Source organism: Ambystoma mexicanum, chromosome 8, assembly GCF_040938575.1.
Source record: "Ambystoma mexicanum isolate Mex_15411 chromosome 8, UKY_AmexF1_1, whole genome shotgun sequence".
Lineage (NCBI taxonomy): Eukaryota > Metazoa > Chordata > Amphibia > Caudata > Ambystomatidae > Ambystoma > Ambystoma mexicanum.
The window spans coordinates 1254440926-1254468457 of record NC_090929.1 but is presented as its reverse complement, the minus strand read 5'-3'; the positions used below and the strand labels follow the sequence as shown (position 1 = coordinate 1254468457).

Here is a 27532-nt window from a genome sequence, read left to right as displayed (position 1 = left end):
CCGGGCCCACCCCGACATCAAAGGGATCAAAAAGGGGAGAAGTAGAGTTCAAGCTCTCCCTGTTCGCTGACGACATCCTAGTGTACTTGGTGGAGCCCAGCTCCTCGCTCCCCCCCCCCTACTGCGTCTGATGACAGCCTTCGGGCAGTTCTCGGGACTAAAAATAAATGCAGCAAAATCAAAGCTCCTACCCATGAGGGTCCAGGACCCGAGGTTGGACCCCCGGGACAGGTGTGCGGGGATTGCGGTGGGGAAGGACTCCATCAGGTACCTGGGGGTAACCCTGACCAGAGATCTCTCGAGACTGGCCCCGGTGAACTATGGGCCTACCTTGGCGGGGGTTACGTCAGATCTGAGGAGATGGGGTGGTATGATTCTGTCCTGGTATGGGCGCATGACAGCGATAAAGATGAACGTTCTGCCGAGATTACTATATTTATTCACCGCACTCCCAACGGAGGTCCCCACCCAGCTGCTCCGCGATCTACAAAAAGCAATCCGCGAGTTTATATGGCAAGGGCGGGCCCCGAGGATAGGAAAGGCCACTCTAACACTACCCAGAGAGGAGGGCGGGTTCGGGCTACCGGATTTTCTCCTTTACTACCGGGCCGCCCAGCTGCGGGTCTTGCTGGAGCACATGAAGGAGGGGATGGGCACCTACTGGTCATACCTTGAGGATATGGATGCCCACCCTCTGAAAGTGCGCGACCTCCTGTGGCTGCCGCGCAGACTCATCTCTAGCAAACTGAAAGCCCACCCAACCCTGGGAATACTTTGGACACTCTGGAAAGAGGGACCCACAACCTCATACCTCACGACATGGCCCTCTCCAATGTCATCGCTTTGGGGCCACCCGCTCAAACTAGGTAGCAGAGGTTTCAGGAGTGCCCAATCCTGGTCGGACGGGGGTCTGGAATGGGCGGGACAACTGTTCAAAGAGGGCGAGTTCCTCGAATACGAGGCCCTGCGAGACGCACTGGGGCGGGAGTCCCTTTCAATCTTTGAATATCTGCGCCTGAAAGGCATCCTTTGCGACCAATCATGGGGCCAGAACCTATGGAGACAGCTGACCCCCTTCGAAAAATTTCTGGACACGGCCACATCAAGGAAGGGGGCGGTCTCCAAAATGTACCGAATACTGAACACTGTTAACTTGGAGGGGAGAAGAGGGTTCCGAGGGTTTTGGGATGACCTGGCGGGAGAACCACTTACAGAGGAGGCGTGGTCCAAAGTCTTTAAGATAGCATTCCATGGGAACCTATTTACATCGGACATGGAGCACAACTTCAAAATCTTACAGGGCTGGCACAGGGACCCGTTGAAACTGTCCAGGATGTTTTCGGGAGTGTCCCCCAGGTGTCCAAGGGGCTGTGGCCAAGTGGGGTCGAGGGGGCATATGTGGTGGTCCTGCCCCAAGGTGCAGGAGTTCTGGGAGAAAGTACGGGGGGTGGATGGCCGAGGTCACCGAGGAACTAATCCCACTCAACCCCCTAACGATGTTGCTGGGCCTCCCCCCGGAGGACACTGAACTGTATAGGTACCCAAGAATGTGGGAGACGATTTTACGGGCGGGTAGAGTGGCCCTTGCACAAAGGTGGAAGAGCCCAGAGACCCCATCCAAAGAAGACTGGCTTAAGAAACTCAAAAACATGTTCTTAATGGATAAACTGACGGCCATGGTAAATAATGAACTGGGCTCCTTTCAGGTTAACTGGTATGGGGTCTATGGGGCATGGGGTTGGGACCCCCACTGACAACATGAGAACACTCTGGCGAGTTGGCGGGGGGTAGGTTTGGAATGCTTCAACCAAGGATGTAGGAGTAGCCCAGGACCCGGGAGACAGCGGATCTCATCCAGCCAATTTGGACGTGAGAGCATAGCATACCTCTGTGGCAACGTACAAGGAGCTACGATGGCAGCCCCAGCTGTCCGACTTTCGAAGTGACTCTGATCTGGGGGGAGGGGAGGAGTTGGGGTGGGGGGGGAGGGGGGGGAGGGAACCTGGGGGTTTTATGTCAATGTTAAAAGTGATGATAACAACGCTCCCAGCGTTGCCGTTTGTTTTTTCCTTCTAAAAACTACTAATAAAACCAAAGTTAAAAAAAAAATATACTGGTATAGAGGGATGATAAATCAAGCATTTCTAGCCTAAAGTTTTCTTCCCAGGTAACTGATTCCAAATGTTGAATGACATTTTTGGCGTCTCTGATATATGATGCTAGTCCAGTGACTAGCGGTTTTAAATGTGTGTCAATGTATTAGGATATGGGTTCCGTTATTGAGCCAATGCTATTAATAGGTCTGCATGATGGAAATGCGTTGTATGGTTTGTGTATTTTTGGTATAAAATAGATGGTGCCCAGTATCTGAAATGGATTGAATAGATATTCATTTTCAGTCAGAGGTCCTTTCTCCAACTAGTGTGCTGTCATTAATCTCCAATTTTCCACTAGTTTTAGTTTTTTGAGTGGGTTGGCTTGTAGTTTTTCATAACAGTCTGTTGAAGGTGTTCATTAGCTGATTTAAGCTAGTCTGTTCTCATAAGGACTATACTGCCTCCTTTATCTGCTTTTTTTTAATAGTAATTTCTGGATTTGTTCTCAGTTGTGCCAATTCTAATTTCTCTTGTAAGGTTAGATTGTGTTTGATTTTTGTACTGTTCCTTTGAGATAGTTGTTTGAGGTCTTGTATGGTTAACTTATGGAAGATGTCTATAGTATTCTCTGACATGAGGTGTGGAGTGAATTTTGACTTTGGTCTAAGTTGGTTTTCTTCCGATAGGTCCGTTATTATGTTGAGATTGTCTGATAGTGAGTCAACTGAGTGTGGATAATTTTCTTCTTGGATATTCAAAAGGTTGGCCGTATCTTCTAGATGGGTAACAGTTAGTTCAGAAGGAACATATCTTATTTTTTTAGAACCAAGATTTGTTGCAAAGTATTTTTTAGGTTTCAATCTTCTATAGAATTTGAAGAGGTTGACATTTGTCGTTAAGTAGTCCGATACTCCTGAGGGGCTAAAGGATAGGCCTTTGTTGAGGGCTGAAATGGACAGGTCTGTTAGATTGACAATCAAGTCTTCTTGTTGTGGGTGGCATTTTTTGATCTTGTCTGTATCCCTTCGGAACTAGATGCAAGCTTTGGTGCACCCTAGACCTCTGCATCAATTCTAAAGATTTTGTCGCAGTTTTTTTTTGCGTCAAAAGTCTAGCTGCAAGCTTGGTTGAGAGGAATAAAAAGAATCCAGACTTTCCTTTCTGTTAATGATGCAGCTTAATTGTATTACTTTTAGTTTTCACAAATCTAAATTATTATGCTTGGGATCTGACATCTTGTAAACTGAACTGTGACAGATAATTGATGAGCTAATGATGCGATTGTTGGTTTTCATTACAAATGTATGTCGGCATTTTATGAATTAATAATGTGCCTTTATGATGTGTATTTTGTTTTTCATGCTTTTATTGCTCTTACTGCTGATTAAAGTTGTGTTTTATCAATAGTAAAACACCCAGATTCAACTTGCTGACAACACAGTAGTGGTCCTTTGCTGCAGGGTCCTTCGCTGACGGGAAGTGGAGGAGCTCTCTTAATAATTAATTTGGCCAATGCAGATACACATAGAAATATCCTGGTTTTCAGTAAAGAGAAGCAATGCTTGTAAGATGAGGAGGGCAAAGTGGGTAGAATGCTTTTTCTTATGATTTCCCATTGGACTATATATTTTTTGTTAGTCATATATATTGTACTGAATTGTTTACATTGAAAACTTGCAAAAAAATAAATTAAGATAAAACAGAATAGCATTCACTAAAGAAGGAATATACAATGTATGTTTTAAAAATAACAGGCTTACCTCTTGATTTAAGTTCTGATAAAAGACTTCCGGGACCCTCATGTCCAATTAAATGTCCTAGGTAATGGCCAGGATTTGATTTATAATATTTCTGAAGGTCTGGTATTGGAAATGTGACGTAAAGATTTCGGATGTCTTTAATCGGCACCACACTGTACTGTAGCTGTGAAATATGCGGTACAATAGTTCAATTTTAATATTGCAAAAACAGCAAAGTATGCCAAGTATTAAATGTTACGGCACAATTATTTGGATTAACAATGATTCAGCCACATGTTTAAAAAATAATCCACATTTTGTTAATAAACTGAATTAAAAACAGTTATAATCGCAACGCACGGTTACATCCATCATCCTGAGGCTTCAGGGGGGAGATGAAGGGAATCAAGAAGGAAAGTAAGGAAAGTGGAGGTAGAGTAAGAGATTAAGGACACAGAGGTGGGGCACACGCAGAGAGGTAAATGACAGAAAGTGACTAAGACTGAGTAACATCAATGGAACACAGGAGTAGGTCATCCAGAGCGAGGTAAAAAGGAGGATAGGACAACAAAGGAGACAACAGAGATGCAGGAAGGAGGAACTGGTCAGGCATACCATACACCTGGCAAGTTTGACTGGAGCAGCGGAGAAGGTACAAGCATGTGGTGAAATGCAGAGTTGTTCGGATGGATAAGCAAAGAACAGGAGGAGAAGAATAGGAGATGGAACCCCTTTAGGCACAAGAATGTCCAATTTCTGCAAGGAGGTGTGGTTGTGGGGAACAGACATGTCCCCCCAAACAGGGAAGAGATGTTCTGCACTACATATCCTGCCAGTGAGCCAATCACAGTGGCACAGTTCTTGGTGAAAACTCAGGGACTGGTTTGGAAGGAAAATCTGGGTCCCTCCCACTGCTACTCAGGCCAAGGGTGCACCTAGAGCTTGTATCCGACCGAAGGAGGTTTTCAGAAGGAATGGAACCGCAGCCATACACTAAAAGAGAAACCAAGACCAAAGCAGAATATCAGAACGTTTAGAATCAAAAAAGAAGGCACAGAGAACAAACATACCCAGCCTTTAAAAGGACTGATTTACCTTCAGGAAGGACTCATAGAAAAGGCATTTTTGGTTGTGACCGACAACCCAGTTTAATTTTGAGACTGTTTTGGGACAGAGGATCTGTAGAAGCCATTCTGGTGCATATTGGGCATGTTTTCGAAGTTGAGGTATGTGGCGAATCAGAAGGGCACAGATTCAGAGTACCTTGTGAACTCTTATTTATTACAACAATAATTGGAAGGTGTGTTAAGGAGAGAATCTAGTTTTGGTTACTTTCAACAGATGGTTTATTAAACAATAAGAAAAAGGGCCTACCTTATCCCTACTCTATGGGTTTCGCTACCTAATAAATTAACTAGTGTGCTCGTTGTCAGTAGAGCAGTCCAAAAATAATATGGGCTGTCCAATGTCTCAAAGCCAACCTATTCTGTCCCTACCACTAAAAGAAAACAAAAGAAAATCCAGAATTACTTCCCCCCCCCCCCTTGTCCTGGATAGGCTTTTCAGCCCTAATTAACGGTTTTCAAATAACTCCTAGCCATTCCCTTGACCAGTTCCCTTGGTTATTTTCTTGGACCTCTATAGGATTTCAGCGTCTCCTTTTCTTTTAACTATGAACTTCCTCTACTCCCAACATTTGGGTTGTTGCTCCGTTGGGCTATAGTTTCTGGCACTGTATTTTTTAAGTTTGTATTAAACACTTTGATGGGACTCAATGGTTCCTCTTTTCTTCTGTATGATCGTCTGGTTACTTATTCCGTTATAAGCAAAATAGTTTCTCAGCTTGGTGTTGGTTTGTTTCACTTACTTTCTCTATACGTTTGGGGTGGTATTCCCAACCACGTTTACCTGGTGGATCTGGATTGCTATATAACCTTTGATACGCTTCAGGGTCTCCCTTTCCCTCAGGGATTTGTTTTCTATTAATGTCTCTTGTGCATTCAGTGGGACAAGTAGGCTGCACGCCTCGTTTCTTCTCACTCTTGTGAATACTGCTCTTTCCACTGGGGTGAGTAGACAGTCCCGTAGTTATTGTCACACTTGTAAATATTTGTAATTTCAGTGGGACAAGGATGATTAGGAACAAGTTACTTACCTGTAACTGTTGTTCTCCAGCATGGTCTGGCATGAATTCACATGCTCATGAATATTCCCCGTCATCAGGCTGGGAATCCTCTGTAAATAAATCAGTATCAGTTTCGTTTCTGATCTGTTTTTCTTAGTAGTAACCAATCACTGGTCTCTGGGTCATACTGCCCCCAGCCAATGACTGCTCTCTCCCTAAGACCCGCCTCTGGCAGCCATCCTCAGATTTGGTAGCACGCCAAGTGGCAGTATGACCAAGTGAAGAACCGCAGAGGGGTAGGTGGGAGGGTTTGCATGTGAATCCATGCCAGACCCATGCTGGAGAACAACAGGTTCCACAGGTAAGTAACTTGTTCCTTCTCCAGCATGTGGTCTGGCATGGATTCACATGCTCATGAATAAAAGAATACATAGCAGTATACACATGCACAACCACGGGATGTGGCAACAGGCTCAACATTACGCAATACAACAACTCAACATTAAGCATCTCTTACCTCCTCACCAGGCTCACCTTAAGCGGACAGGTTGCGCAGCACAGCTTGGCCGACCCTGAACTCCTCCCTGGAGTCCCGATCGACGCAGTAGAATCTTGTGAAGGTGTGCGTCGACCTCCACGTAGCAGCCCTGCAGATGTCCAGTAGGGGCACACCAGACAGGAACGCAATGGTAGCAACGATCGCTCTGGTCGAATGGGCTCTCTGACAGCCGGGCAGCGGTCGGTTTGCCAACCGGTGACAATGCATAATGCAGCCGGAGAGCCATCTGGAAATGGAAGTCTTCGAGAGAGTCTTCCCTTGATTCACAGAACCAAAGTTCACAAACAGTTGTGACGTCTTCCGAAAACTCTTTGTGCGGTCCACGTAGAACTTCAGCGCTCTAGCTACATCCAGCGAGTGCAAAGTCCTCTGGGCCAGCGTCGAAGGCGACGGAAAGAATACGGTTAACAACAAGGGCTCGTTGAGGTGGAAGTCCGATGGCACCTTGGGCATGAAGGAGGGGTGCGTCCTCAGCACCACCCTTGTGTCATGGAAAGTCAAGTATGGAGGCTTGCAAGATAGGGCCTGAATCCCTCCCACTCGTCATGCAGAGGTGATGGACACGAGGAACGCTGTCTTCCATGACAGTAACTACAAATGCGCCGAATGCATAGGCTCGAATGGGGCCCCCGTGAGCCTGGTCAGCACCACATTAAGTTCCCACGCCGGGGCAGGGGCCTTCACCGGTGGGAATGATCGGAATAGTTCCTTCATAAATTCCTTTACCAGGCGATGAGACCACAAGGACGCCCGTCCCGTAGTCCTGGTATATCGGGAGATGGCAGCCAGATGTATTTTTATGGAGGCGTGAGCCAGTCCAGCTTTGGCCAGCGACAGTAAGTACGGCAGCACTTGAGGGGCCGTAATCCGCAGAGGGTTAATCTTCTGTGCACGGCACCAGACAGAGAACATCTTCTATTTATGACCGTAACACGAGAGTTGAGGACGCCCTGGCTTTTGCAAGAACCTCTCTGCAGTCAGCCGGGATATCGTACCCTCCAAACTCTAGTGCTGCAGGAGCCAGGCCTGCAAGTTCAGCGACTGTGGGTCGTGGTGTAGAATTGCGCCTCCTTCTCTGGAGAGAAGATCCGCGTCCGCCGGCAGCCCGACTGGCGGGGACGTTGACAAGTCTAGGAGGTCCGGGAACCAGATCTGCCTCGGCCACGCTGGTGCAACGAGGATCATCCTGCACCTGGACTTGAGCTGGTTGATGAGGCGGAGCAGCAACGGCAATGGTTGGACCACGTATAGAAACAGGCCGTCTCAAGGGAACGAGAAAGCATCACCCATGCTCCTCGGCTGGGGGAACCTGCTGGCGAACCACTGGCACTTGGAGTTCGTCGCCGTCGCGAACAGGTCGATCTGGGGTTTGCCCCATCATTGGAAGAGTCTATCCACTTGATCCTGGCGCAGTTCCCACTCGTGGCACGAGCGTAGCTCCCTGCTGAGTGAGTCAGCGATGGTGTTTTTTATTCCTGCCAGGTGGAAGGGAACCAGAAACATCGCCTGGGCGACGGCCCAGTGCCACAGATCCTGGGCCTCCTTGGATAGGGCTGGGGATCTGGTGCCCCCCTGCTTCCGTATGTAGAACATCATGGTGGTGTTGTCGGTGAAGATCCTCACCACTTTGTCCTTGAGGGACGGGAGGAACGACTTGAGCGCCCAGAACACTGCACGGAGCTCCAAGATGTTGATGTGAAGAGACCTCTCCTCTGGGAGTCAAAGGCCTCTTGCGTGGAGATCTCCGGTGTGGGCCCCCCAACCCTCCAGAGAGGCGTCTGTAGTCACCGTCTCCTGAAAACGCTGTGGTTTGAAAGTCCGTGACCGTCGTGAGCCAAGCCCGGGTGCCCCACCATAGGATCGCCCGACGGAACTCCTCGTCGAGGGGGATCCTGTCCTCGAAGCAGCCCCCCGCCTGAAACCAACGGGCGTCGAGGAACTCTTGTAGCGGACGCATCCGAAGTCTGCAAAGGGGTACAAGGTAGATGCATGAGGACATCATCCCAAGAAGGGACTTGATGGACCTCACCCTGGCCACGTCCGTGGCTAACAGTCGCCGTACCTTGCCCAGGATGGTTTTGGTCCTGTCCTCTGAAGGGGAGGCCAATTGTTCTACTGTATCGAGCTTCGCCCCCAAAAACAGTGCTACTTGCGACGGAACCAGGTGGGATTTGGGGTAGTTGATGGAGAACCCCAGCTCAGTGAGCAACCGGACGGTCCTCGCCGTATGATCGACGGCGAGTTCCCTTGACCTTGCCCGGATTAGCCAGTCGTCCAGGTAGGGGTAGACGTGGATCCCCTGCAGGCGCCGCCGTGCCGCCACTGGCGCCAGGCACTTGGTGAAAACCCTGGGTGCCGACTTTAATTCGAACGGTAGGGCTCTGAATTGGTAGTGGCGTCCTTGAACCACGAACCGGAGGAACTTCCTGTGCCTTCTTAGAATGGGGATGTGGAAGTAAGCATCCTCCGATAGGAAGTCGCCTTCCTCCAGCTGTCCCAGCACGTGCTGGAGGGTTACCATCCTGAATTTCTGCGCCTTGATCTACTTGTTTAAGCGGCGCAGGTCCAGGATGGGGCGCCAACCGCCTGTCTTCTTCCTGACGAGGAAGTACCTCGAGTACACTCCAGAGCCCCGGAGCCTTCTGGGGACGAGCTCAATGGCACCTTTCTTGAGCGTCGCCCTTACCTCCAACAGCAGTTGAGGGATGTGGTTTTCCTTCCTGGCCACGGGAGGAATGCGAGGGCACTTCTTTTGGAATTCCAGCGAGTGCCCGTTGGCCAGGGTGTCCAACACCCAACGGTCGGTGGAGATGGACTCCCACACGCCGACAAACTTATTCAGCCGGCCTACCACCGGGGTGCTTCGGTGGGGGCCCCGACAGCATGGCCAGGTCAGTCTTGCTTGGAGGCGGCCTTGCCGCCCTGGCCTCCTTGGCGACGACGGCGGGAACCCCCTTGTTTGCCGCAACCTCTGTAGGCCTCCTGGGAAGAGGAGAGGGCCGCCTGGCGGTAGGTGGAAGAGCCACCGCTGGATCCTTTGGAGGCACCCTGTCTTCCTCCAGAGCTCCGAAAGGGCCGTCGCTGCTGAAGCACCCCAAGGGCCCGGGCCGTCTCTGAGTCGGTCTCGATAGCCTGTAGAGACTCATCCACTGCCTTAACAAAGAGGTTGCTGCCGTCGAACAGCATGTCCAACACTCTGGTCTGGAAGTCCTGGCTAAAGTCTGTCGCCTTGAGCCATCCTCGTCGTCGGAGGCAAACTCTGTTGCCCAGTTGGCGAATTCCGGTATCGGCAATGTCCGTTGCCACCGTAATGGCGTGATCCGACGCCACCTCACCCTCCTGCAGAATCTCTAGGGCCTCTGCCCTTTTGTCATCAGGCAGGAAATCTAGCAGGGGAGCTATCTTGAACCAGAGCTCCCTGTCGTAGCGGGCCACGATCACTAAGGCATTGGCCGCCTTAATAGTCGTCGCCGCCGACAAGATGACTCGTCATCCCATAGAGTCTAACTTCTTACCCTCGCTGTCCGGCAGGGAGGTGGAAGTTGAAGCCGCTGCGCCCGCTGCCTTCTTCTTAGCAACTGCCGAGACGACCGAGTCTGGCGTGGGCTGGGCCCTGAGGCACAACGGGGCGGCATCGGGGACTCGGTACTTCTTCTCGTACCTGTCCCTCTTAGCGGGTGTCGTGGCAGGGTTCTTGAGGACAGCAAGCCCCTTGTCCCAGATGTTGTCGAGTAAAGGCACCGCAGGGACCGTCTTCCTCTTAGCCTCTCGTCGCTGTTACAGAAACCCCTCCTTTTTCTGTTCAGGGCAGAGCTGGAAGAGCTCGGATGCCCTGGTTATCATGGCGTGGAAAGAGCCAACCTCGTCGGCTGGGGACGCCCGCGGGGAGTGTGACGGGATGTCCGCTGTCTCATCGCCGCTGGCGTCGTCCGTCCACGTCGCCGTATCCGTATCCTCTCCCGGCGAGGGGGATGAGGGGTCCGCCGGTCTCGCAGGCACGAAGGGCGGAGCGGGGTGGACTCTCCTTCGCTTGTTCGGAGGGCTTCCCGACGGGCCTGGTTCTGGCTCCTCCGTCGGGGTGCGTGGTAATCTTGTCCTTATCTCGGTACATAAGGATTGGATTGCCAACAAAATGGGCGCAGAGCTATCCTGGGGCTCGGGCAATGGCTGCGACGGACGGGATGGCCGCTCCAATGGGCCCTGTTCGTCCTCGCCGCTATCATCGATCACGTCAGCAGGAACCGTCCCCTGGGATCGAACCTTCTGGAACCTCTCGTTGAGGTTTATGAACGTCTCGTTGAGGCCTATGGACCTTTCGTTGAGGCCCCTCTCGGTCTCCACCAGTTCCTCCTCAGAGGCTGATTCCGAGTCTAACGGCCACCGCCCCCCCCCTCTTTTTCAGCCGGGGGCTTCACGGGGGTCTTAGCGATGGGCTGGAAAGAGGATTCCCTCCGCGGCGGCAGGGATACTCTGGGCCCAGAGGCCGTTTCCATTGGTGTAGTCTCAGCCGGCTCCGCCAGGGTCGCAGAGACCACTTCAGTAGAGGCCTTAGCCGGGTGGATCAAGGCCCTCACCACCTTAGGTGCGTCCTGGGCCTTTGCCTTGGTCGGAGGGTCAACGCCTCGCTCCCCCTTTGAGATCCACCGGGTCCGCTCCAGCGGCCTACCCGGGTTCTCGGACTTCCTCTTCCCCGACCCAGAGCGCTGGCTCGTGGTCGAACGTGCCGGGGAAGTATCGCCCTGCTTGGCAACCGAAGAGCCCGACCTTTCGGCGCTCCCAGAGCCCGCGGACTCACAGTGCTTGGCGTTGTGTTGGGCCCCCGTCGCCGGGGCGCCCTCAAAGGACTTAGAAGCCCGCTCAGACTTCTTCGCCTTCTCACTTGCTGTGCCCTTCTCCAGCCAGGTGGCAAGACGGGAACGACGATCTGTTTTGGTCCGTTCCAAAAGGTTCTTGCAGAATGCACAGTCCTTCTCCACGTGCGTCTTGTCCCCATGGAGGCAGTAGAGACATCGCGAATGCTCGTCCTCCTTGAAAACGTTATATAATCTGCATCCAGGGCAGTTCCTGAACAGCTTGGATCCGGGCGTTGAGCTCCCTTTGCCCTGGGCCATATCTTGAGGTAGGCCGCAGATCTTCCGGAATCCTCCAAGAAGTGTAAACGCGACGAAAACTTCACCCTTGAGGGGCGTAGAAGAATTCCGAAACGGGTCCCCGTTATCGAGAGTAGAAACGGTGGAGCTTGAGGCTCGATTTAACCAAAAAAATGAGAATTCTCCTGAAAAAACGTGAAAACGCAGTAAAAAAAAACTCGAGAGCTAAACACGATGACTCCCAACACTTGAGCGTGCGGTAAAAATCTGAGGATGGCTGCCAGAGGCGGGGCTTAGGGAGAGGGCAGTCATTGGCTGGGGGCAGTATGACCCAGAGATCAGTGATTGGTTACTACTAAGAAAGACATATCAGAAACGAAACTGATACTGATTTTTTCTTTACCGAGGATTCCCAGCCTGACGACGGGGAATATTCATGAGCATGTGAATCCATGCCAGACCCCATGCTGGAGAAGCAAGGTTGCCTCGGCCACATAGTAGCAACCAGGATTCGAGTTACTTGTTCTTGGCGCTTCTTGTGCCCTATTTTGCTCAGCAGCTGTGTTGGGGGGGGGGGGGGATTAAGAGGGGGTCGGGCAGGGAGCGTAAGCAAATTTCCCTGACGAGTTCATCCACAGGGTGTTCCCCTTGGATCCTGGTTGGGGAAACCTTGACGCAAAGTCTGGGCATTGTGAGTTAAAGGCTTGTGGCAAACAAGTCAAAAGGGGGTGGGAGGGTGATCCCATTGTGAGAATATTCTGTCTTGGATATCTGTCGAGCTGCCACTCGTGTTCTTCAGGTAGAGGGTATCTGCTTAGAGTGTCTGCCAGAGAATTCAGTTCCTTGAAACATGTTGAGATGTTAGGAACATGTTCCCCTTGAGTGCCCACTTCCATATTTTTCGGGGATAGCTTGGACAGACAGTGTGCCTCCTTGCTTGGTTAGGTACGACATGGCAGTGGTGCTGTCTGAGGACCTGCACAGTTTGACATGCAAGATGTTGGTGAAAAGCTTGAATAGCCTGGAGGACTGCCAATAGTTCCAGGAAGTTTATATGTCTTTGGGCGCTAGCACGAGTCCACTGGCCATGGGATGTGTGTTGGACGAAGTGAGGATCCCCCCACCCCCATTTGGCGAGTGAGGCTTCTGTAGTTAGGATCGCTTGTGCTGGTGGAACGCGTAAGGGTTTTCCTTTTAGCAAGTTGTCCCCTGGACCACCAGCAAATAGCCGGTACCAGAGTTAGCAAAACAACCACTAGCTCATCCCACTGAGCCCTTTCCTTAGACCATGGTTTTGCTAACCATTCCTGAATTGGACACATGCGCAGACGCACGTGTGGAACCAAGTGAATGCATGAGGCCATCATCCCAAGCAAGCACATTGCTTTGCGTACAGTTAATCTGGCGACAGACTTTGTAGTGCGGTAATTGCAACAGCATGTTAGGGATTTGGCTTGATTTCTTTTCATTGATGGATAAGCTCAGATTGAAAAGAAGTTCTATTGTCTTTTAAGTAGTTTGTTTGCAAATTTGAGGCAATTCCCCAGTAACTACCCAGTCGTCCAGATAAGGGTATACTGGGATGGACTTTCTGCGCAGGGGTACTGCCACTATTGTAAGTACCATTGTAAATACTCTTGGTGCTGAGGCAATGCTGAATGGGAGTACCTTGAACTGGTATTTAACTCCTGCTACCTTGAAATGCAAGTATTTTTTGTGAGCATTGAAATATGAAAGTATGCATCTTTCATATCCAATGTTGCCATGTAGTCCCCTTGTTTTAGGAGTTGAATTACCTCTTGGAGTGTGGTCATGAGAAACATTTGGGGTTTGACATTTGTTCGCAGGGCGCAGATCTAATACTGGGCGCATGGAAAGGTCTTTCTTTGGCACAAGGAAGTAAGTTGAATAAATACCCTCGTTTACCTGGTTTGCTGGGACAATCTCTATGACGTCCTTCTCCAGCAGTGCCTTTACTTCTTCCAACAGTATGAGTTTTCCTTCGGTTGTCATTTTCCTATGTCTTGGCCGGCGGTAGGGTCGTTTTTGAAACTATTCGATACAATACCCACCCTACCAGGTGGACAACACCCACTTGTCCGACATTATCCCCTCCCATGCATGGGTGAAGTGTGAAATTCAGCCTACTACTGGAGAGGCATGGAAGGGACCAGAAGCAGTGAATCATTGGTTGGGAGGGGTGGAGCTTCTCCAAGGTGAGATTCTGCCCATTCCTCTGCCCCTTTTATTTCCTCTTTGACTATTGGAAGAGGAACTTTGTCGGTGTGAATGGCCCCAGGATGTGGACTGCCTTCCCAGAGTATAGCCAGTGGAACATTGAGCACCCTGACCCTGAAACCTTATAGTGTTTGAGGAGCCCCACTGAACATAGGGCTTGTTTGTTAACTGGTCAAGGGATGTAAGAGTGTCGTATTCCTCCTTAGCACTCTAAGGGTGACTTCGACAGCCTTCCCAAATAAAACATTAGGCTCAACTGGGATGTTTAAGAGCCTTGCCTGGGTTTCCGACTTAAACTCCGATTGTCGGAGTCAGGCATGGACCATGATAAGCGTACCATCTGCTATGATGCGTCCTGCATTTTCTGCTGAATCAAGGTTATTTTTCAGGATGCAGTTAAACATCTGCTTGCCTTCTGTAATAGCCCTTAACAATTGAGCCTTCAGGGGTTCCGGGAGGGCTTCTATTTGGCGTTCTAGGTCATCCCATTTGTAGCAGCCGCAACAAACTAGAAGCTTAGTGTTGTAGACGATTCTGGTTTGGAGGCGACTCTCCTCCCAAAAGTATACATTTGTTTGCTTTCCTTGTCTGGCGGGGCCTCTGCCGACGCCAGGAGAGTGCCTGCCCTCTTTCTGGTAGAGGTGACCACTAATGAATAGGGTTTAAGCTGACCCCTAATATACAAGTGGGCACTGGTCTGAATCGTTTCTCTATTCTGGGGTTGACAGCCCTTGTGAGACTAGATGCCAGTAGGGAAGGCTGGATGCGTCTTTGTACAGACTGCAGGAGCAGAATAAACTGGGAGGCATATTCTTTGTCACCCAGGATGTCTTCCACAAAGTCTTTGTAGACCTGTGTGTCGATGTTAAAGTGTTGTGCAGCCTTTAGTAGCAGTTCATTGTATTGTAGTTGGTTATCAATGGGAGAATCCACGAACCGTAGACGAACGAATCACTATGAAAGTCCTACTACAAATCTCGCAACATCGGACGCGAGATCGGAGGAGCATGCAAGCAGCGGACAAACAACCCACCCCACCAGAAAAGGTGTAAGCAGTTTGCTCACACACAACCTGATCCGGAAGGCCAGGAGTGGCCTGGAAGGCTCAGGAACCCCTGAGCGCTGCAAGTTAAAAGCAACTGCTAGGGTCAGTTTGGAAAGTTTTGTTTATTTTTTCCCCCATTCAACACAATGGGATTTACACAAGTTCAAAAATCTCCAACCAGCGAAGGACTTGGGGCCGGAACGAGAGGACAGGTGGGGCGAAGACCAGGACAGGATAGAAGGACAAACGAGGTCAACAGGGGTCGGACAACTGTGAGTGTTACTCAATTACCCTGTAATGGCGGCTAAAATAAATATAAAGATATTGACCTGGAATGTGAGGGGTCTGGGTTCATACCTACGCCGGAATAGAATCAAGTCCTATTTGAACAGAAAGAGAGTGCAGATAGCGTTACTGCAAGAGACACACTGCACGGCTGAATCCCTAGCGAGGCTAAGTGAACACTGGGGAGGCCAGGGGGTCGGAACTTCGTACTCTAAGTATGCAAGAGGGGTATATACTTGGATTCACCCACAACTCCCTTTCCAAGTAATTAAGTCCGAGTCAGACCCAGAGGGAAGGTTTGTAATACTATGGGGCAGGCTAGAACAAATAGATATTTGCATAGTGAACTCTTACCTCCCCAACACTAACATCCCATCGCACCTAAACTCCATGTACGCCAAGATTGCGCCATATAGGCATGAAATCCTTTTTTGGGGGGGGAGACTTCAACTGTGTCCATGATTCGATACTTGACAGGTCCTTCCCGCATCCAAAAGGGCCCTCACCGGCTACAACATCCCTCTCCCTATTAACCGATAGGTTACACTTGGCAGATACCTGGAGAGAGTGTCACCCTGACGCTCAAGGGTACTCATATTTCTCCTCTCCGCACGGTCTCCACACCAGACTGGACTATGTTTTCATAAGCAACGAACATCTGCCACAAATAGAAGAAGCCCAATATCTGGGCAGAACCATTTCCGACCACTCGCCACTTCTGGTGGGTTGGAATCACACTGGCCCCAGACCTCCTATTCCAATGTGGAGAATGCCGATAGATGCCCTGGGAGATCCGATATTTAGGGAAGACCTACACAAATTCATAGAAAGCTTCATTGAAAGACACACCGGAAGCGTGGACCGCTTAAGCACAATGTGGGACGCCCTAAAAGTAGTAACAAGAGGGGAAATCATAGCAAAGGCAGGGGGCGTTAAGAAACAACTTAGGGACGAGCTGATCCACTGGGAGCAGCAGATAGAACAATTGGAAGCAGCCCCGGTTGCCACAGAACAAAGGGAGGATAACCTCAAAGTACTTGGAACTAACTCTACCTTAGCATGGAATAGGCTCGCCAAATTTGATTATGCCACCAAAACTAATAGAATACATACGGAGGCAGACAAACCAGGCAGAATGCTAGCCTGGCTCTGCAAGAAAGAACACCCCAGGCACACAATCACTGGGGTACAAACTGAAGAGGGGGGATAGCACAGACACAGCAAGCCATAAACGATATCTTTAAGGGCTTCTATGAACGCCTTTACTCTCATAATGACCAGATCCCCCTAGAGAAAATCATGGACACCCTTGAAGAGATAGGACTCCCCAGGATGCCCCCAGAACAATCTGAGGCCCTAGCTGCAGATATCACAACTGAGGACATCACAGAAGCTATTAGATCACTAGCCACTTGCAAGACGCCTGGGAGCGATGATCTGCCCACTGAGTTTTATAAGGCGTATGAGTCCACCCTAACGCCCCTGCTACACGAGGTCTTTCAAGAAGCACACGAGACAGGGATATTACCCGATAGCATGAGAGAGACCCTCCTGATCCCGATTATTAAGCCTAATAAACCCCCTGATAGATGCGACTCTTACCGTCCGATAGCAATGCTTAACTACGATGCGAAAATCCTGACAACAGTGTTAGCAAATAGACTGGCCAGAATTATAGGGGAAGTAGTACATGAAGACCAATGCGGCTTTATACCAGCCCGAAACACAACCATGAATTTGCGCAGAGTGCAGCATGTTATCGCCCAAACTGAAGCTTGCACAGAAGCATACGCACTGCTGTCCCTGGACGCCATCAAGGCATTCGATTCGATCTTTTGGGAATGGCTATTGGCGGTTCTGGAAGGGTTTGGCTTCGGCCCGAGGTTCATTAGGTGGATCAAGATACTATACACGAAACCTAGAGCCAGAGTAAAAACTGGGAAGCATATATCGGAGGTCTGGAACATATGCAGAGGAACCAGACAGGGTTGTCCCCTCTCTCCCATGCTCTACGTACTAGGCCTAGAACCCATTGCTATCTATTTTCGAAAGCAATTTTTTGATGCTGGGATCCGGTGGGAGACACTGACCACATTATCTCTCTCTATTCGGACGATGTCCTATTATTTGTTAGGGACCCATACTACAATGTGCCCACGATGCTGGCAGTCCTAGACAATTTCGCGAAGGTTTCTGGAATAAAATTCAGCAGGGCAAAATCCTGCCTCTTCCCCCTGGCAAATCTTAAGGGAAAGGAAACATCGGAGCTTCCTTCGGTGGGAATACAGTGGGAACACACCTCGTTCAAATACTTAGGCATACACATAACGCATTCCCCGGAACAAATGCACAAGCGCAACACTAAGGCTGCTCTCCCGACCTTGAGGAAATCTATGGCCTTCTGGGCGAAACTTCCCCTATCCATGATGGGCAGGGCCTCCATAATTAAAATGATTGTCCTTCCCAGATTCTTGTATGGATTTCAGAACGTACACTTCTACATCAAAGCGCCCTTCTTTCGCCTACTGGAAAGTATGCTGTGAGACTTCCTGTGGGGGAAGGGAAGACGTAAGATAGCGCTTACCACGTTGTCATTACCGTATACTCAGGGGGGAATCCAACTCCCAAACTTTGAAAAATAATATCTGGCAGCACAGCTTAGCTTTGTCACCAAGTGGCTAGCAGACGATGCCACATCGGAGACGCCACTCCTGCAGCCACTGGTCTCCCCGTTGTTTATGAAAGAACTTTCCTGGGCCCCCACCCACCTGATAAGAAATGCCCCCCTAATGGTCACCCTTGGACGCAAAATCTGGCATAGGACCGAATCCCTCGCCCATGTCAAACACCAATACTCCCCGAACATACCGCTGGTCTCGGACCTATGCAGATCCCCCGGGGACCTGCAACACCTCAGGCACTGGGAACAGAAAGGGATATACTCATGGGGGGACTTGTACACGGGGGGGGGGAGTTCAAAGAATTTGAAACGCTTCAAGAAGAAAATGATGTTCACACAGGCCAGTTTCTGTGGTATCAAAAATTAAGATCCACGGCACGTGCCAGATGGTCGACATGGCCAAAGGAACCAGACACAAACCCCCTGATTACGCTACTGTATGAACTGGGAGAAGGAGGGAGACCAGTGTCTCAGATCTATAGCCACCTAAATGACACCCCCAACCCACGCAGTGCTGGACTGAAATCCAGATGGGAAGCAGACATAGGCCGAGAATTAACAGTTGAGGAATGGGAAAGGGCTCTGACATTTCCTAAAACAGTATCCAGGAATCATAGATTTAGACAAATACAATTGAATCTTCTGCATCGGACATACCTAACCCCATCCAGGCTGGCCAAACTCCATAAAACTCAGAGCTCCAAATGCACTTGGTGCGAAATGGACAATGCGGACCTGCTCCACGCATTCTGGCGGTGTGCCAGGACACAATCCCTGTGGTCTTTAATACAGCAGACAAGTGAAAATCTGGGGCTGACCAGATATGAATGGACTCCTGCGGAGTGCCTAATCGGCACATACCCCAGACCAGCAAAGCTAAAGCACCTCGTTAGATTAATTGACATTATGTGTATCCTGGCTAAGAGGACAATTGCAATGTCCTGGAAGAAACCATCGGGACCACAACAGAAAATCTGGCACAGAGAACTGAAACGATGGGTGCTGGCAGAAACGAAAGCCTGGGAAGAAAGTGTGGCCAGATCCACAGATGCCTCGAGTATGACCTTAGACGCCTGGAAAGGACTCACAGACCCCTTGTTCTACCCCTCCGACGATAAGCCACCTTGAGCCAGCACAAACCCACAGTAGGAAGACCTATGGACAGAATTGGAGTCCTCGAGGCAGCCCAATCATAACTTCATGCGATCCCTGCTAAGGGAAGTTCCCCTCCCCTGAAAGTCCTAATCCCCCCCTGTGCCCCCACTCGGCACTGGCTTCTCAAGAAACAAAACACTTGGAGATAGTTAAAGTTTCAATGTTAAGTTGTAAATGTTAATAATCCGAGATGCAATGTGATTTATTATTTGATGGCAGTCATGGTAATTATCCTGTGCTTGTAACAAATAACAAATGCCAATAAACAAATTTGAAAATAAAATCAATGGGAGAATCTGCTACTGGCTGGTCCCGATTGTCTGGCGACTGGATTAGGTTAAAGTCGTCATCGTCATAGAATTGGTCTCGACTATAAAGGTCCCCTTGAGACCCTGAGGGATCGTCATAGTACATGTCCTGAGGGTTCTTGGTAGGTAGAGGCCAGGGTGCCTAGAGCAGAGGTGGTAGTATGAGGCCCCTGGCTGTGAGGCATCTCTAAGGGATGTTAGTTCATCTGGGTGCCTGTCCATAAAGTCCACAAATATGGACATCCTCCTTAAAATCTTATTAAATTGTTCAGGAGTATAATCACATGAAGGTGGGAAGCCTGAAGTGATAGGGGTGGCTTGGGAGGGAGTATTTGTATTTATATAGTGCCTTAATCCAAAGCGCTTTTACCTAGTAAATTTATCAAACAAGAGGCCACCAGGGGGCGCACAGGCAATGGCTGCCTGATTCCCAAGCTCCTGCCGAAGCCAGGTCGAGACGGGGATTGAGGCCCCCCCCCCCCGGAAACCCTGCCCCAAGCAGATCAAAAGGCGCCAGGGAGGACGGTGACCCCCCCCCAGGCTTCCCCAGCCAGAAAAGGCGACGTCCAGGGACCCCCCCGGGAGACAGAACGGGGTCCGTGGCCTTGGGGGAGAAAAAGCAACAGGAGGCTGGATCGGCCGCGGGACCACAGGAGGAGCAACGGCCTGCTGGAATTGGAGGACCGTGTTAGAGGGACCGCCCCCCCCTCCGACTGGCATCCCGCACTCGTGAGAGGGGAGCGGGTACATTGAGCCCCCACAGGACAGGCTCGCAGCCCCGGAGCCCCGCGGCGCCCCCCAACCCCCTCAGTGTGCGGGTGAAAGCCACTCCGGCAGTCCGGGCCCACACAAGGTGAGCATGCAGCCCCGGACCGGACCCCGCACAAAGAAAGGGGCGGCAGCGCTGGGGCCCGGGCCCCCCGTTTCCGCCGGACCTCCGAGGACAACTGGACTACGGGCCTGGGCGCGGAGGCCCGCAGGGCCGCACCTCGGCCACCTTCGGGGAGGAGCTCTACCCTCTATCCCCATCACTCGGTCTCGGCTCCCGGGCTCCCCCAACAGAGGACGCACATACCGCTGAGAGGCGACCGTGAACAGACGGGCCCCCACCAAATCTTCAACCGGGACAGGAGTACAGCCCCCCTCCCCCCGAGGAACATTATCCCGCAACCTGGACTTCGGGAGGGTGGTGGCCCCTGGAGGTCCTCACAGGATGTGTGCCCGCCCCCACCAAAAAACAGCTAAAGAGGGGATAAGTTGCATCGGGTGGGGGTCGGGGGACAGCACGGCCAACCCCCCCCACCCCGAGGGTGAGACCCCCCAGGCCCACCCGGAGTGCATAAGGGACGACGACAGCCCCGGGAATACAGAATTGGGTGTGAGGCCCCCGCCCGGCGTTGGCGGGGCGTGTGCCCACCCGGAAGCGACCCCCCCAGCAGCGGCGAAAGAACACCAAGACAAGAAGGGGGTGGCCCCAGCCTCTCCCCTCCCCCCAGGGCACCCATCATCGAGAAAGCACCGGCCGGCCTGGGAGGGGAACCCTAGACCCCACCGGGGCCATGGAAGACAACGGCGGGGCCCGGGGGTCAACCAGATGAACTGGCAGGAGAACCTACAGAAATAACGCTACCAAGAGGCAGGAAGCTGTTGGGGAGAATTCTCTCTTTAGGCTGAATTTCCTAACTTAGTGAGTCCCCCAGCAGCTTTGCTGGATTTCCGGAGTTTGTTTTTTTCCTCCTGCCAAGAGTGAGACTCTTTTCCTCCCACTCTTGGACATGATTAATGGTATTCCTTTGACTGGTAATGTGTTTTATGGGCTATGGGATCCTTTACTCCATAGGGTCTCATGTGTTTTTCCCATGTGTGTTACACAGCACCCTCTGTGCAGTAACACAGGGGTGTCATAGTGACACCCCACCATAGACTCCATACCCTGGGACTGACTACTGTCTCTCAGGGCATGTAAAGTCACCATTGGCTTTACTAGTCCCAAATTATGAACAGAAACCAGTACAAACCATCATATTGTGGACGTACTGGTCGGGGCAATTCGATTGCCCCGGGGTCTGTTAGTCGAGGGGGCGCGTCTCCGTCCCCCCTGATCGAGTTTTGGCTGGTGGCAGTGGAAACTACTTTTTATATTCAACCGCAAATATTTACCTATGGGATTTTCCCATTGTTCGAGGCTACCAACTTTAATTATTTAATTCTCATAGCCTCGAACATACCGCCGGTTTATTTTATTAATATTAATTCTCCGGTTGGTATTTTTTGCCAAGACTCGATTCTAAAATGGCGTTTGTGTTCTCTTCTGTGACTCCAACCCAAGTCGAACCCTTTGTTCCACTTTTTGGCGGGCTTCTCCACAGAAGCCTCCAAAAGTGGTGCCACTCTGTCTGGGTACCACAGGGGGCGTGGGAGGGGGTTTAGGCACCCTGGACCGAGTTACCTTGGTAACTCAGGTCGCACTCTTGTGTGATTGGCCGAAGTGGTGAGCCGGCCGGCTCACCACTTAGTATGTTTGAGTGACAGCTAGGCTGAGTGAATGGGGGTTTTCTGCATAAAAGCAGGGCTTTGGGAACTGAAACTTCAGAAGTCGCCACAGGACCTGAGAATCCGACGAGGGAGAAGCTGAGCCGACCTACCACGACACCACCGGTGAAGCCCTGCAGAACCGACTCATCACTTCCCGACGACAGATAAGATCTCCCGGCTGGAGAAGCTTCTTCCCCTGATTGGTGGGCACAACCAGTTTTCCTTTCTTTCTTCGCACCCCAGCCCGGTTTGTGGTCGAACTGCCCGTGCCAAGCACCCCGGCGGCCGGATAGACACTCACCACTGAACCGCGAATTACCGGAACACTCCTTGTACCTGAAAAACTCTGCGGCTGGTTTCTTCCCTGGCAGTGCAACGAACTCCTGTGTTCCTCCACGACGAGAACCTCTCATGACCCGGACGAAGCACCGACTTGCACCCGCTGCCAGGAACAACTGCCCCCGCTGAAGCGTTCTCACCACTTTAAGGTACTGTGTCCGCCAGGCCTCCCTTTCTAAAGATTGCTACAAGGTAACAATAACTCCTTAACCTTCTGGACTGGGCTGGCCGCCTTGACCCTCTAACTGGTCCCTTTCTGTGGTCCAACTCCTTTTTGAACCTTTACAAGACTTTTGTGCACTGCAACCGTGTGACCTTGGACACATTTCGTTTGGATCCTCTGAAGGTGGATCCGGCCTCTTGAACTCTAACTTCACGGTTCTACTTTGCCTTCCTCTCTTGTTATGTTCTTGTAAAAGTGTTGGGATCTGTTTCAATTTGTTCTGTTTTTCTCTCCCTTTATAAAACGAACTATTAGAGTGCCATCTACGTTAAGCGCTCACCGCTGTCTGAAAGTAAGTGGGGCTTTACTTAAGACTTGTCTAATATTCTTTTAAGGGAATGTATATCTTTTAGTGACCGTATTTTTGAATTGCTTATTATTAGTGCATGTGTGTTTTTCTAGATGTGGTTTGAAATAAATAATTATATCTCTTTTACACCAAGCCCTGGTCAGTGTTTACTTGTTCTATTGTGTGCTCTCGACCTATTGTGAATACTCTGTATACTGCCTAACTCTTCTTGAGGGAAGTCTGACTGCTCAGCCACAGCTACCAAGTGAATCTGTGTGGTACAGACTGCTACCAAGTGGGTTTACTGCCAAACACCTGTAGTCCTAAATCTTTTGCAGTGGTCCCAGAGGGAACTGCACAGGTTTCTGCCTAACAGAAGCAACAATAACAGTCCGCCCCACGATAGAGAAATGGCCCAGCCGGAGGCCTCGGCACCCTCAGCGGTGGCAAAGGAGAGGGGTTTCGCCTCAATCCTGCAACTAATCAGGGACATGCGTTCCGACATAGCCCAGCAATTCGAAAAAATGGACCAAAGTGTGGACAAGGTCGAAGATAGACTTCTACAGGTGGAAACCAACCAATCAACATCAGCAACCCAAAAGGTACAGACAAGTATGAGGCTAGCAGCCCTGGAGAAGAGGGACGAGGAAAGGGCAAGGCAGATGGGCGATTTCGAAAACAGGGAACAACCTCAGATTTTTCGGGGTCCCCAATGTGGAGGGAGAGACGGAGAGAGAGATGTCACCCGTACGGTGAGAGATGATATCACCCTCCTCTTCGCTGAAGAGATGACAACAAAACTCACTTTCGACTGGGTGCACCGAGCGGGGGCAGGGGGCAGGGGGCCCCCGATCGATTCTGGTCCGGTTCCACTACTACACGGAAAAGACAAAGGTGCTGGAGGAAGCCAGGAAGGCACGGGAGATCACATAACAATGCCCAGGTCTCAATCTTCCAGGATCTCTCCGCATATACACTGGCCAAACGCAGAATGTGCCGCCACCTAACGCAGCTGCTAAAGGAGAAGGGTGTGCGCTACAGATGGGACTACCCCTTCTCCCTGGCCTTCGAATACTTGGGCCAACGGATGACGTTGATCACGGAGGAGGACATTAAGGGAGCCATCCAGGACTACGTGACGGAACTGACTCCTCGGAGGGGACCTACTGGGCCGGTGGTGGACAAAGGGCGACAGGAGAAGGAAAACTGGCGCAAGGAAATTTAGAAAAATGAACACCTTCACCGTTGACGGAAGGAGAGCGGAACGACTGAGGGCTGAGGACCTGGGGGTCCCAACCAGCTAAAGAGCGAGAGTTGGTATTTCAGAGGTTCCGCCACAAGCAGTGTCCCCTTGAACAGCAAGTATAAGACGGTCTACAGAGGGGACAGAGCGACGGGGGGAAAGGGGGGGCTCAAAACGATGAGCAATTTATTGATCACCTGGCAGAGGAGGGCAGGCTGGTGGTTCGGCCAAAGGCCAGCGATGGCTGAACTTATTGGCTGGACGCCGGGGAGGGGGAGGGGGGACACGCAAATGTTGGGGTTGGTTATTTAGGGGTTGGGGACGGAGGGCAGTTGGGGAAGTGCTTAAGGCCCGCCTGGGGGGGGGGGGGTGGGGTGAGAGGGAGCTAAATCCAAGACTAAGGGAGCGAGCAGGGAAAAACGATGTGACCATGCTGACTGAGAAAGAAGGAAACCTAGATTATGACCGTTAGTCTGCCGGCCCTGGGAGTGGGTTCCCTGAACGTGCGGGGCCTGAACATCCCTACTAAGAGGTCCTTGGTCTGTAGGGAATTTAGAAGGGCGAGTCTTGACCTACTTTTCCTCCAGGAGACACTGAGCGCGGGGGAAGGAACCCCAAAATGCAGGGGGAGGGGGGGGGGAATTGGAGAGGTTCTTTGCGCATCCCACAAGACCAAGAAAAGAGGAGTAGCAATTCCATTAGCGAAGAACGTAGGCTTTGACACAGAGGCCACAATGAAGGACCCCGAGGGCCGCTACTTGTTGGTACGGGGCTCCCTACAGGGAGCCCCACTTACTCTTGCCGTTGTATATGCCCCAAACGAAGGCCAAACCTAATTCTGGGAGGATGTGAGGGACAGGCTAAATCTTTTTTTGCAGGGCTCGGTGAAAGTGGGATGGGCGAGACTAACATGGTTCTGGACCCATCCGCCGACGGGAAACGCATGGGTCCCCAAATCTCCAGGGCCGCAGACGAAATCATGGCACAAACTTTCCAGAGGGTCAACTCGGAACTGGGCCTGGTGGACACAAATGCGACCCCTGGGACGGGTGCTCCCCCTTCAGATACTACTCCGCAATTCACACCTCATTCTCCAGAATAGAGGACATTCTGGCAGATGAGCTTCTGCCCCCCTATGTCTCTGGCCACACGGTCGACCTGGTCCCCTGGTCAGACCACGACATGGTCCGAATCACCATAGCGAGGGGCTGGCAAAGCGACCACAGAGGGCGCTGGAAATGTAATGACTCCTTGCTGAAAGACGAGGTCCATGCACAGGAGGTGTTAAGACGCCATAACCAAATTCTTTGAATTTAATGACAACGGGGAGGTAGGCACACATACATTGTGGGATGCCTTTAAGGCAACCCTACGGGGAGTTCTCATCAAAATGGGAGCCCGGAACAAAAGAGAAAGGGAAGCCAAGGAGAAGTCTGAGAGAAAAAATAGCCCAAAAACAACCGGGGGCCCCCCAGATCAACCCCTCGATCCCAAGCGGGTAGCCTCCCTGGCAGAATATATGCTCCAGTTAAAAGACCTCCTCCTACACAAAACAGAGAAGAGTCTCCAGCTGGTTAAACAAAAATATTATGAAAAAGGGGACAGGGCGGATAGGACTCTAGCCTGGAAACTGAGGGAGGACCAAAGAAGCAGAATGGTGAAAGTGGTGAAAGATGAGCGTGGGTCGATGGGTCACGAGACCCCCCCACATAGGAGAGGCCTTCCGCCAATACTATGAAAAATTATATTCTTCAGAATACGACGGGGACAAGGCCGAGATTGAATGCTTTCTGAACTCCATACAAATCCCGGCCCTGACGAAAGAGATGGCAGAGAGGTTAGAAGGTCTTGTGTCTGAGGATGAGGTAGAACACATGATCAGCGGGATGAAAGTGGGAACTTCCCCTGGGGAGGACGGCTTCACAATGTACTTTTACAAAAGGTTTCGCTCCACACTAGCCCCACACCTAGTGACGGTCTTTAATGCTGTGCTGGAGCGGGGGCTCCCTCACAGAATCCATGATGGGGGCCATAATTGTAGTGTTACCCAAGGAAGGTAAGGACCCTACGGAATGTTCCTCCTACCGCCCGATATCACTGTTAAACATTGATGTGAAGATCTTGGCAAAGGTGGTGGGGAGGCGGATGGAAGAGATTATGCCGAAGCTCGTTCATGGGCTCAGGTGGGTTTCATTAGGGGCAGACAGGGCTCGGACAACATCCGCAAAAGCATAGATTTGTTCCACTATGGCCAGGAATCCGGGCTTGATGCGAGTGTGCTCTCCCTAGACTCGGAGAAAGCATTTGACAGGGTCGAATGGAGATACATGGAACAACTGGGTTTTGGGGTACACATCAAAGACTGGGCAGCCGCTCTATACAGAGCCCCAACGGCGAGGGTTCAGGCGAATGGGAAGCTATCAGAATCATTCCCCCTTTCAAGGGGGACGAGGCAAGGATGCCCACTCTCTCCTTTGATTTACGTCCTCACGATGGAGCCCCTGGCCATAGCAGTGAGAGCACACCCAGACATCAAGGGGATTAGGAGGGGTGAAGTGGAATTCAAGCTTTCCCCGTTTGCGGATGACATCCGGGTGGAGCCTAGCTCCTTGCCCCCCCCCTACTGTCTCTGGTGGCCACGTTTGGGCGGTTCTCGGGGTTAAAGATCAACACAACAAAGTCAGTATTGCTCCCCATGAGAATTCGGGACACGGGATTGGATCCCCTGGATAGGTACAATGGGATTACAGTGAAGGACTCAATCCGATATCTGGGCGTCCTCCTCACCAGGGACCTAACGAAACTAGCCCCTACCAATTATGACCCAGTAATGGCAGGGGTTACCTCAGATCTAAGGAGATGGGGCACGATGACACTGTCCTGGTATGGCCACATGACGGCAGTGAAGATGAATATACTGCTGCGTCTGCTGTACCTCTTCACGGCGCTCCCAACCAGTGTCCCCGACCAGACCTTCAGGGTTCTACAGAATGCAGTGCGTGAGTTTATATGGCAGGGTAAAACCCCGAGAACCGGGAGGGCTGTCCTAACCTTACCGAGGGAGGAGGGGGGATTTGGGTTGCCGGATTTCCAACTCCATTTACGTGCCGCCCAGCTGCGCGTTCTCCTGGAACACATGAAAGAGGGGATGGGGACCTACTGGTCCTACTTAGGAGACATGGATGCCCACCCTCTTAAAGTTCGGGACCTCCTGTGGGCCCCACGCAAGTTCATCCTGAACAGGATAAATAAACACCCAACATTGGGTGTTCTTTGGGCAATTTGGTAGGAGGGCCCCCAGACTGCATACCTCACCTCATGGCCGTCCCCAATGACCTCTCTCTGGGGTCACCCCCTCAAATTGGGTAATAAGGGGTTCCAGAATGCCCAGGTTTGGTCGGACTTGGGAATGGAGTGGGCAGGGCAGAAGGGTTTCAGGGCCACTTGATTGTATAACCCTAGGATCTACATTGTGCCCTGTTGTTATTCTAAGAAAATGCTAATAAAACCAAAGTTTAAAAAGAAAATAACAATACAATCAAACAGGTGAGATTTGACATTAGATGCACAAAATCAGTCTTGC

General features: G+C 51.1%; 1 protein-coding gene across 3 annotated transcripts in view; it reads right to left on the bottom strand.

Moving 5' to 3' along the window:
• Nucleotides 1-27532, bottom strand: part of IDE (insulin degrading enzyme) — a 2084778-nt gene that overhangs the window by 1400317 nt on the left and 656929 nt on the right. For all 3 annotated transcript variants that reach the window (XM_069611370.1, XM_069611369.1, XM_069611371.1), the window contains one exon: nt 3857-4019. In XM_069611370.1, the coding sequence (XP_069467471.1) occupies nt 3857-4019 (163 nt within the window). The remainder of the gene's footprint in view (nt 1-3856; nt 4020-27532) is intronic.